At 42.5% G+C, this 12635-nt stretch overlaps 1 protein-coding gene across 1 annotated transcript in view; it reads left to right on the forward strand.

The window, feature by feature from the left end:
- Window positions 1-12635, forward strand: part of RASA3 (RAS p21 protein activator 3) — a 127464-nt gene that overhangs the window by 49107 nt on the left and 65722 nt on the right. Inside the window, exons 2-3 of the mRNA XM_081003009.1 lie at window positions 688-805; window positions 10695-10798. Of these exons, the coding sequence (XP_080859135.1) occupies window positions 688-805; window positions 10695-10798 (222 nt within the window). The remainder of the gene's footprint in view (window positions 1-687; window positions 806-10694; window positions 10799-12635) is intronic.

The following is a 12635-nucleotide window of genomic DNA, read 5'->3' on the forward strand; positions in this document are numbered from 1 at the left end:
TAGTGGTACCTCGGGTTACATACACTTCAGGTTACATACGCTTCAGGTTACAGACTCCGCTAGCCCAGAAATAGTGCTTTAGGTTAAGAACTTTGCTTCAGGATAAGAACAGAAATCGGGCTCCGGCGGTGCGGCGGCAGCAGGAGGCCCCATTAGCTAAAGTGGTGCTTTAGGTTAAGAACAGTTTCAGGTTAAGAACGGACCTCCGGAACGAATTAAGTACTTAACCCGAGATACCACTGTAGTCAAAGTCCATTGGGTTCAATGGCGGGTGGAGTTGCCAAAGTCTTCCCTCGATGCCCACTTCCTTTAAATTTTATTTTATTTTATAAATTGCCAAGCATGTAAAGCTGAATGTATGGAAGGTAAAAGTGTGTTACTTGTGGGTTTACTGTACTCCACTCCTATCAGTGTTGTTACCTCTTCAGGGGTTTTAGACAAGAGGCCGAACCCAAGTCCCCGTTGTAATCCCATAGCTGAACCACAATACTAGGTATTTTAAATGTATATTCAATAGGAGTAAAAGCCTGAAAAGTACTCTGGTATATTCAATAGAAACATCTCCTTTAGGTGATGATTGCCTCCCAGCTTCCACAAGTGGGACAACATTTTAAGAATTCCAAAATTTAACCGTGCATTGTTTCTCCCAATATGTTTCCCTAATTCTTTTCCTCTTCTTCCTTTTAGGAGAAGCTAAAAATCTTCCTACGTATCCAGGGCCAAACAAGATGAGGGATTGCTACTGTACTGTAAACCTGGACCAGGAAGAGGTTTTCAGGACCAAAATAGTGGAGAAATCACTATGGTAACAACATTAATTTAGAATTAAAAAGTATCCTAGCAGTTTTCTACTGTACATTTATTTGGAGTTCAAGATATCTTATTTTGCTTTCTGGAGAAGAGCTGCATCAAGCTTCTGTCACTTGTATAAATTGCCTAGTAGTATCTCAGAGTCCTGGCATCTTGTATTTTTCCTTGTAAACACACACACACAAATGTTATTTTCTTGAGAAAACCCATTCGGTAGGGCTGAACTAGATGTGATGGTAATTGCTGCCTTATTTGGGAGTTGCAGTTCACGTGATTTTTAACAGTTGTGTGAGGGGGATACTGGGGCTGTGCTTGTTGGTTCTTCCCATCCTCTCCCCTGCCTACAGACTGGGGTGGCATATCTGTAGAGAAAGAGCCTGCTCTGGGTATAAGCACTCATATTTAGAACCCGGTTATACAGGGTTTTGCATCATGGGGGGGGGGGGCTTGTTTGTGTGTCACAGGTTCCCCTTTACAAATGTTTTCCCCCACCCAAAGTGTGGATTGCGGGTATTGGGAGTGGGGCTGCCAGAGGCATGACAAAGGGAAGTGTAGTTGAGTGGTTACGGTTTCACTTTTTCTGTTGAAAATCCATGGAACTTGCAAGTAAATGCTTCAGGTTTTTTCAGAGGACTCCTATAGTTGTCTACTCAGAGGTAAGTCCAATTGAGTTCAGTGAATCTTATTCCCATGTACATGGGTGTAGGAGTGAATCCTTAACTCTCTTGTCAATTGAATCCTTCTCTCTTGCTCAGAGGATGAAGCTTCACGTATTTTTACATTTCAAAGATCATTAAAATGGCCCACAGGAGGGTTTATTGTCTTCATTGACGTCACTTTGCTGGACTAATCCAATAACCCTTTCCTATTGAGAAAATAAGTCCTTTGGGGGTGGAGGGAAGAAGGGGGGGGGAAATGTTATTTTTAGACATTCCTATAACATTAAACTGGTGCGTTGTAGCTTCTCTGCAATCATGATGTGCTTATTTCTAGCAAAAGCCCGTTTAGCTCTCAAGATGTGATCAGGGAATGTTTCCTCTCCCCCCCCCCAAGCATCATGTCTTTCTCTCTAGCATACCCTTTCCCACTAACTTAGCGAGGGCAGGGATGACCAAATTTGCAAAGCTCAAGGTGGCAATCTGAGAGTAAGCCCCACTGAACAGAGCAAATCATTATTTTGTGTAGACGTGTGCTGGATTATACTGTAAGAGCCTTTGCAGAAATCTGTGTATGGCAGAGGCAGCAGTTTTCACCAACATGTCTCCTCTGCCCCTTGTTGAAGCAATTTCCCCCAGGTTTCATCTAACTTTGCTTTAGTAATGCGATAACTTTCTCAACTGCTAATGACTTGTCCACGATGCTTATTTTTCTCTGTCTCCCACCTACACCTGTTCCTGACCCACCCACCCACTTCTAACTCCCCAGTCCAAAATACAACCCCCAGATTGAGTTCTCACATGCATTCTCTCCTGAGCTTCTTATGAGCTGAGAAATGGGAGTAGCGAAAATGGAATTAGGCAGAGGTGGGGCACACGGAAGTGGGTCTGCCCTTCAGTTTTTTGATGGCCACACCTGACACTCACAACAGAATTTGAACAACTCAAGAGCAGGTGAATGCAGTGCTGACTTGACCCACTTTCTGAGAATGAACATCCTTTCCTTTTCAAGCAAGGGTGGAGTGGAGGAATCAAAAAGGAAAGGATGATTAAGGTTGTCTGTCACTACTTGCAGAAACTGCTGAAATGCATTTAGGCTGCAATTAAGCATAGTTATGTCCTGTTGATTTAACCGCACGCAGGATTACAACCTTAGTGAGTTTAAGAGGTCTCTGCAAAGTGCAGTAAGAGGGAACAAAAGATTTTGTTAAAGGTTTACTCATCGGCGAGACCATTTGGATCATCATGCTCAACATTATATTTCAGGAATCAAAAGAATAGAAACTCCATCCCAATGAAAGAATGTGAATATTTGTTCACATCCCTTGCCACTCTTCTCTCTCTTCTTATGTTGGATGCTTATGTTTTCTTCTTATGTTGGATGCTAAGCTCCATGAAGCAGGAGCATATTCTTTCTTTCTTTCTTTTTTACTGCTGTAAGCTTCCTGTAAGTTGCTATTGGTGTGTAAATAATTATACACCAAGTTAACAGGCAGGCAAAACTTTTTGTGGCTCGAGGACATACATGCTTCCTTCCACTATCTACTGCAGAGTAATTTTCCACAGCAGGCTGACAATAGCACATGATCCCTTCCTCTCTGTAGCTGTCGATGTAAGTTAGTGATGAGCACAGGTATCTGTTCCGGTCCATACCTCTTAACCAATTATTGACTTCAAAAGGTGGTGTGGAATGGTAGCTTCAAGCAGAACATGTTTTACCCTGGACAGATAGCAGAAATTGCATCTGTTCTCCAGTTCCTTTAGGAACTTTGGCCGTGACTGACCAGTGGTAATTACTTAATGTTGCACTTCACTGGGGCAGATTGCAGACATCTAGGCATTCTTCACCCCATTGGAATCAAAGCTTTAAGGAGCGCACATTCTGTTGTGAATGTCATTAAGGGTAGGGTTGTACAGACCGGAAACTTTTGACATTTTCTCAGGGAAGATTCCATGTTTTTTTCAGCCCTTTCCCACCCAAAATCCCACCCAAGACCCTTAAAAACGGAAGTGGGAGACAGAAATGCTACATCCATCTGCATTGCTCCTTCCTGGATTCTAAGGTACATAGTGGCATCAGGTTATCCTTATTCAATACTTGCAGCTAGGCAGATAGCCATGTTGCATGGTGCCAGAACTGAGAGGCATCTGTCCGTCTAGAGAGCCAGTGGAGTGTGCCTCCGGGGGTGAAGTCAAACCACTGCCTTAGAAACACCTAAGTGACCACACCGAGGCACAAGCCTGGGCAAGTGTGTATGGAGGTCCTGGGCTGCCCAGATGACATGAGCCCCCTCTCAGCCTTGCTGATATAGTCCAGAGGAAAAGAAAGCAATACATTTGGCACTAGCTGGACTGCAGGAATTGCTGGAAGGAGGCATACAAGAAGCCATCCAATTGTCTTAGGGACTCTACTCTGGATTTGTGTAGGGGATGCTGGTGGCGCTGTAGATTAAACCACAGAGCCTAGGGCTTGCTGATCAGAAGGTCAGCGGTTTGAATCCCCGCAACGGGGTGAGCTCCCGTTTCTCGGTCCCTGCTCCTGCCAACCTAGCAGTTCGAAAGCACAAAGTGCAAGTAGATAAATAGGTACCGCTCCGGCAGGAAGGTAAACGGCGTTTCCGTGCGCTGCTCTGGTTTGCCAGAAGCGGCTTAGTCATGCTGGCCACATGACCCGGAAGCTGTATGCCAGTTCCCTCGGCCAATAAAGTGAGATGAGCGCCGCAACCCCAGAGTCGGCCACAACTGGACCTAATGGTCAGGCGTCCCTTTACTTTACTTACTCCTTAGCCCAGGGGTCAGCAACCTAAGGCCCATGGGGGTCATTTAACCAGCCCATGGACCCCTGCCGTCCGCTCGGGGACCCCTGCTCGGTCGGCTCCTGTGCGCTGCACTAAACCAGCGCAGAACAGAGCGGGGACCACCTTCTGCGTCGCTGGCCGGCTTCCCATTGGCTGCAGGAAGCTCCTACAGCCAATGGGAAGCTGCGCACGCCTCCTCCATGCTGGAAGGAACACCGGAAATAGCGTTTGCGCATGCATGCATGCATGCGCACAAACAAACTCCGGCCCACTGCGGCGTGTGCGGGACTGTGAACCGGCCTAAGCCACAAAACCTTTGCCGACCCTTGCCTTAGCCTGTTCTTCTCCTGAAGATAACCTGCAAGGAAGTGGAGGTTAAGGATCAAGAGTTTTCCTTCTCCTAGATGGATTTAACCAAGAAAATGGGTTTAACAAATGAAATGCATCCCTAATAGGTCTGCCAAGCCAGTGGCAAATAATATAATATAAAATTAGACTTTCCTTCATTGAGAGTCTGGGGTTTTTTTGGCTGTATAAACTGCTTGGACCAAATCTGGAAGTTAAGTAGAATCATACATAAATATTGAACTCCTATGAATAAGCATGTACAGTGGTACCTCAGGTTAAGAACTTAATTTGTTCTGGAGGTCCGTTCTTAACCTGAAACTGTTCTTAACCTGAAGCACCACTTTAGTTGATGGGGCCTCCTGCTGCTGCCGTGCCACTGCTGCACGATTTCTGTTCTCATCCTAAAGGAAAGTTCTTAACCCGAGGTACTATTTCTGGGTTAGCGGAGTCTGTAACATGAAGCGTCTGTAACCTGAAGCATCTGTAACCCGAGGTACCACTGTATACATTTGCCCATATGAATTATCAACATTGCCACGTGTTGTGAAGTTCTTCTGCAGAAATTGATTCTCTAGGTGTGTATTCTTTCACGTTGTGGCTGGTCAGTCCTCTTATGGCGAAAAGAAGAATACTGGAGAAAGCTTTTGCAAAAGCAGTAGCTTTGGTTCCTGCCTCCCACTTTGTTTAGTAGTTCTACTTGGCTCTGAACCAGACCATCATGCCCAACGGGTGAACTGCTTATGAAAGTGTGTCACAACAGGGCTGAAAAGATTTCAAATACCCAGAAGCTACTATCAAATATTTAGGAGCAATCACTATTCAGAGCTGAGAAAATGCTTAAACTAATCCATGAAAGCTTATGCCATAATAAATTTGTTACTGTTTTAATGTGCCACAAGACACTTTGTAGTTCATAAATTTCTAGTCATCCTGCCTTGCTTTTTTATAACCCCTTAGCACCTCAGATTTTTCCAGTCCTGCTATCCAAGGCTGGGTGGGTGTATGTGTATGTACTCTCTCTCTCTCTCTCTCTCTCTCTCTCTCTCTCTCTCTCTTTCATCCTGCAATGGGAAATGCTGAGGCGATCCAGAATTCAAAAGTAGCTGGATGAGCAGGGAAGAAATAGTATTGAAAGCAAAAGTATATTCAAAATACTAGGATTTACAAGTTATAGTGTTGTCAGTATCCGTCTGTCTTGGGAGACGATGGAAGAGTGTGTCTTTGGGGGTAAAGTTGAACTGTTGGAGAGTTACAGCGCCTGCTGTGGCTGTAGATAGGGGAGAGACATGTTTTGTTGCAGCTGGGGCAGACAGAGGCTTCCGGTTTTTGCTGCTATAGGTGCACCATGGCGTTTCATCTCTTGCATAACTGTGGAAGGCTGCTAATAAAATTCAAATGAGTACCAACCTCATTTTTGCAAAATTTAAAACACTCACATTTGATCTAAATTTCTTTTAAGAGATTAATTCCCTCCTCACAAGAAATTAATGTTAACCCGTTTATAATGAAGCTCTCCTGGGAAGGACATGAGTTCATTGCTGGAGCTAGTCCAGAGGTAAATTCACTCAAGAGTGTTTTTTTATGATTATTATTTAAAGGATTTTATTCTCTGAACAGATAATTTTGGCCACTGATAGGATTGGTTTCGGCTTCAGTAAAGAAGAAAAGCTTCAAAGATTCCACCATGTCCTTTGATATTTTGATGGGTTGTAGCGAGCATTAGAAGTAAATGGTGTTTGAATGATGTCCAGCAGCATTGAGGCAATCCCAGTCCCCTTGAGGAGGCTGGCTTCCTCCATTCTGCTCCCAGACCGCCCAGGCCAGTCCTCCCTCCCTCCAGGCTATGCTAGGTTGGCTGCCTTTTGCACCTTACGATAATGGATGCTGGCATTTCTCTCAGTGTCTGAGACTTGGGAGCAAATAAATCTGCAGCTCTTAAAAAATAATAATAATGTGTTCCAAGTGTGGGGTGGAACGTTGCCCACCAAGACCTGCTTGTCCCAAGGATCTTCAGCATGATTAGGGGAAAAAATATTTGCAATTTTTAAAATCATTTTTCAGCCAAATATGGGGATGCCATATTTCTCTAGTGTCACGTGGGTGGCGCTGTGGTCTAAACCACTGAGCCTTTTGGGCTTGCCGATCAGAAGGTCGGTGGTTCAAATCCCCGCGACAAGGTGAGCTCCTGTTGCTCGGTCCCTGCTCCTGCCAACCTAGCAGTTCGAAAGCACGTCAAAATGCAAAGTAGATAAATAGGTACCGCTCCGGCAGAAAGGTAAACGGTGTTTCCGTGCGCTGCTCTGGTTCACCAGAAGCGGCTTAGTCATGCTGGCCACATGACCCGGAATCTGTCTGCAGACAAACGCTGGCTCCCTCGGGCAGTAAAGCGAGATGAGCGCCGCAACCCGAGTCGTTCGCAACTGGACTTAACAGTCAGGGGTCCCTTTACCTTTATGCATCTCTAATTTTGGCCGTATCTTTTGTGAAACTCATGTTCTTTATTCATTCTTGTATCCCCCCCCCCCCTTTAGAATGATGCAGCCTGACTGTTGACAGTTTTGTAGGGAACCTAGGATTCAACACTACAGCAGCTTCAGTGGCCTTGTTTTGCTTGTCCATGGAGTGAAAAGGCAAAAATGACTTCCCAAAGCAGCCCCTTGTTCTCTTTAAGAATGCTACCTCAGAGGGCCCTCCCTGAATTTGGGAGAGTACCTTTTTTGCGGAGTGGGAGGGTGCTGCTGCTGCTACTACTTCAATGAGGAAGCTTATTTGAGACCTGTTGAATTGGCAGGATACATCTCTCGATTTCTACCATAGATCAGCACCCCTAACTGAAGCCGCTTGGTCACTAGCAGGAGTTGGACTGAGGTCATGAGTGTATGAATGGAAGTTTCTCGTAGACACTTTGAGTTGCAGGAGGCACCTTTTCCACAGCCCGGTTCATTTTCTTTATATTTGCATGTAGCTCACAGTTGCTAGGAAGTACTTTTCATTTGTTCCAAGAGAATGAATCAGGCGTTTCTAAACATTGTAGACCAGTCAGAGGATGTAATATTTTCTGTGGCATTTTAATGACTTTGTTTTTTTTAAAGCACACTTAAAATCCACATGTAAGCAATTCTATTTGGGATGCTCCATTATTAGTCACTATATATATATATATATATATACACATTTTTTCTTCCTCATTCCCATCCCAAACGCGAGTAACACAATAAACATCAAGTCTGCTTTTTAAATCTCTAGCTGAGAATTAGACGCAATGTTTTATGACTCCTAAACGGAGTGAATGGTTGTCGTCTGAGAGACTGAATGTTGTGAGAGAGCTTGTCATGCAAAACGTTTTAAGCGTTATTAAAGTTTTAAGTTTCTTAAGCCATTTTGGTTAAGGCGCCGCAAGAAGCCACTTACTACTGAGAGTAATTCCATAGACTCCGTCAAGAAGTCAATTGTGGGATTTACCTGTAATTGCTAAATTTCATTAAATTTCTGGGGTTAGAAGATTAACTCTAACAAGGTTTGCAGTTAAGGAATGCAGACTGTTACACCCACATATTTAATCGTTTTCTATCATTGCACCTGACTAATACTTCAATTAAGCTAGATCATCAATATTATTATTTTTTAAAAAGTGTACAAAAACTTAATGGGAAAAGAACCTTTCACTGTTTTCCCAGCCACAGCGCCTTCAGTTTCTGTGAATGATGGCAATGACAGCTGTTGGCAAGAGCAGCAGACACAATCAAGATGAGAAATAACTTTCAAATTAAAGACAGAGTTGCAGATAAGCCTGCAGAAATTCCTGGCTTCCACTTGCTGCTAATTTGCTTGTCCATATACGCATGGAAAATAAAGTGGATGTTTGATTTTCATTTATGTCACAAACGTACATTCCGACATTTATTCTTATATCCAGTCTTCGAAGCAGATGTCACATTTCAGTGCATTTCCTTCCCTTGGGGAATAGATGAATGAATAAATTGTGAATTGAAATTTCACATTCTGTCCCAGAAATGTGCATTCATCCTGATAAAGATGAATTTGAATTATCAAGGTGCAAACAAATAAAATGTTAAACTAGGTCTCGTTTTGATAGGTCATTAATATTGCTTAAAATTAAGGCCATGATGCAGTGAAAGCTAGGCGTTTTTAAATTCCATTGAAGATCCAGTAATTTTAGGGATTTTCCCAGAAACAAGTTAATGTGAGTTTGTGCCCAATGAGTGCTAGTTATCATTTCTTTGCAGTTCTGCTGCATAACTTTTCAAACAAGTGAATATAATCATTGTAAAATCTGTAACAACCTGGAAGCCGGAAAAAATATATATGCCGTGCCCTGCCCCCCACTCCAATGTGCAATAACGTGATTCCAACTTACTGACTGCTATCAATGCTTTACAAATAATATTCAGGTTGTATATAGATTGTTAAGATATATTTTAGGACAACTTAGGCCCCAAATACCTGAGAGACCACCTCCTTCCCTATCTCTGGGGTGGTAAGACCAGCAGAGGGGTTAGTTCTGCCACCCTTAGAAGTTGGAATGTATGTGACATGGAAGATGACGTTCTGTGTGGTAGCCCCTCAATGGTGGAATTCCCTGCCCGCTGAGCTGCATTTGGCAATCTTTGGTGAATACTCAAGGCACACACCTCTTTACTCTGCCAGCAACTCCTCTCCTCGTGACAGGAGAGAACAAACCAATAATTATTATAATTCCCCTTTCTTCTTAACCAGAAAATTGTGTTTCATGGTTTCAGAACAAGTCACGATATTATGCCAACTTGAAACCATGGCTTTTTATAGCCTTATTTATTCCAAAGCTGTTGGCCATAGTTTCTACAGAGGACATGTGAGTGGCCGAATGGCTTGTTCTTCTCTCAGTCTTTTAAACCCGACATATAGGGTTGCCCAAATGTGGGCAGTTTTTACAACCTATTCAGTAGAATTTGTTTACTTTAAATGCATATTTGCAGACTCGCAACAGCTGCTTCTGATTCATGATTTGGTTTTATTGATGGGCCTCATATTGTTGGAATATGTTAGCAGCAAAGCGTGAGTAGCTATTTGTAGTCTTCTTTTGCACAATTATTTCACATTAAAATTGTGAAACGGGGGTCAATTAATCTGCCCCCGGGGTTAATAATCACTCTGGGGTGGGGGTCTCTGTCTCCTCACCCTGCCCTCAGTTAGTAGAATTCAAGGGGGGAAAGCCATTTGAGCCTCTTAACATTTTTCTTGTCTAGATGGAGTTTTATTTCTGTCCTGAATTCTATCTGATTCTTAAAACTAACTGATTGTGCCCTGTCTTCTGTCTATGTAGCACTTGTGCATCATTATAAAATATGTGGTGATGCATCACTTCAGGTCGCATCCAGTAGGGTTCCCTGGGAGCAGTGGGGCTTCCAAAGTTTCTCCTACAAAACAAAACTAAACTAAACGGGAAGCCCCATTGCACCCATGGAAGTCTATTGCACCACTGGAACATTGAATATGGCTCATTGGATATGGCCTGATATGTCGCAGTTGCCAAATTTTGGTTGTGTATGCATTCCTCTTTCTTGTCTTCAGTTTTTCTTCATTGAGAAACAATTAGCGGAGGTAATATTTTAATTAAAATATATTATGTAGTGCAAATCGCTTTGCACTGCATCTCAGCCTTTGCAGTAGTGCAAAGAATAAGCCTGCATGGATGCTGCATTCCATAACATCTATGAAAAGGCAGCTGGGTTCACTTGGAAGACGAAGCATGACAGAAAAGAGGCAGCTGGCTTCTGATGTGGGAGGCTATGCATTCGGGGCATACTGCTTCCCCCTCTCCCTTGGCTAAAACATGCAAAGTAGTTGGGAAGAGTGGCATATCCGTTTCAATACCATCTGTGCATACAGATAATCTGGGCGGGTCTTTGTGCATTGATGGCCTATAGGGAAGCAAGTGGGATAAATGTATGGGGGAGGGGAGAGGAATGGGAGTACAGCAAGAGTAGCTTACCATCACCAGGCAACTGTATTACGTAGGCCAGGACTTTGTTGTTGATTTCCTGTTTCTAAATACTCTTATTTTTTGTTTTGTTTTACGCAGTCCCTTTTATGGAGAAGACTTCTACTGTGAAATTCCACGAAGTTTTCGTCATCTGTCATTTTACATTTTTGATAGAGATGTCTTCCGCAGGGATTCAATTATTGGTATGTGTTGTTGGTTTTTCCTTGTTACTTCAGTTTTTAAATTCAATTATAACCTCCAAATTGTTCCCCAGCAGGAGCAGTTCTGTGCATTCTGACATTTCTTACATGTGGCAGTGAACATGACTAGGATTGTGAATTCTTTTTCTTTTTAGGGGTACAATGAATATTTTAGCATGCTGTTAATTATGGTCGAGTTTTAAGTAGCCTTGTGTGGGTTTAAAGAAAATTCTATATAATAGAGGTAAAGAAGAAGAAAATTGCATTCAAAACCAGGGTGTTCATGATTTTTTCTTATTTCGGTGTGATGTAAAAACAACTTTAAAACACCATTTTTTAAAAAAAAAATGAAAGAATTTACTTGAACATGCTATTAACTGCATGGTTTAAATTTATCTGTTAAGAAGGATAAAGGGATTAGTCAGCCCTGCTTATTGCCGAATGGATGCTTTAATTTTAAACTCTTGTTTTCATAAGCATAAACTTTCAGAATTGGTAATTGAAATATTTGATTCTCCTTACAGCTTAAATAAATGATAAATTCAGCTCTATAATCACTGTGTGCTTTCATAGTAAAGCAATGCATGGGGGTGGTTGTGTGTGAACGTTCTGCTTTGGCACTTGAGGAGCATGTAAGATACCAAATTGGAGAGGGGGTGGTGGGAGGAAGGCAGCAGGTATTGCAACATAAACTATAAAACGAAAGAAAAATCAGCATTCAGTCTTCTGGAACAGGATGAAAGAGGTAAAAATGCATCGTGTCTAAAATTATTGCCATGACCAAGCATAATGAGTTAGTTTATAAGGGCCCATAAGTTCCTAATGTCAGATATAGGGCAATTTTTCAGTAGGAGGCATCTTTAAAAATTGTTTCCCGTTGTGTGAAATTTTGCAAAGGCTTCCTTTTCCCATCAAAATCAAAACCTGCCCTTACCGTCTAAGGAAGTTTTGTATTTATCGGGAAACCCAACACACTAAAAGACAATTTGAGAACAGTGAAATATTCAGTGTCGCTTCATTGACTGTCAGCTGAGCTGCCTGTTTCCTCTTTGATCTCTATGCCAACCCCCACCCCACCCCACCCAGTTTTATTGTGGTGTAGTTTGCATACTGAGGAATACAAAGTCAGACAAGGAACCCCCAAACGCAACTTGATCACATTTCCTGTGCTTAATCAACATAAGTGACAAATCCAAAAATTGAGATGCTGGTTGGCAAACAGATAACATTCTTAGGAGCAATGTATCTCTTTCACACTGAGGAGGAGTGGCCCTGAAACGGCAATGGATGACCCAGAATTTATGGTGTTATTTGTCAAAATGTTTTCATTTTCCTGACAATGAAGGCTGCTGATTCATAGAACAACATCAAATGTGTATTTGTTATGTGGAGTTTCAGATGCCTTCCTTTAAGGAGGTGGTTCTGTCTTGAGGAAGTCACACCAGCATTTTGACAGCGATCAAATTGTGTAATGTATTGTTGCTTGGAAGAATGCCATTATTATTTCTTCATTATTTCAGGAAAATAGTTTGAAATGTGGCTATCAAAGTGTTCACAGGGACTTAATAGATAGTCACTTTGCTATCTGCAATGTGTGGTCACAATGTGTGAACTTCTTCCAGCTCCCTCCCCCCCGTTTATGTCATGTTGTGACATTAATGACCAATAGGCAACTTTCAGAGTAGACTTGATGGGAGAGCCATTGCACACATTACATTATTATCATTTTAGCTTATGACAGAGTTATACTTTGTATGCTGAAGATTCTAGATTTATTTCCCAGAATCTGACGTATTATGTATTGGAACAGGGCAGGCATCTGCTTGAGTTGTGGAATGCC

Source organism: Podarcis pityusensis (genome assembly GCF_964106645.2).
Source record: "Podarcis pityusensis genome assembly, chromosome: 4".
NCBI lineage: Eukaryota > Metazoa > Chordata > Lepidosauria > Squamata > Lacertidae > Podarcis > Podarcis pityusensis.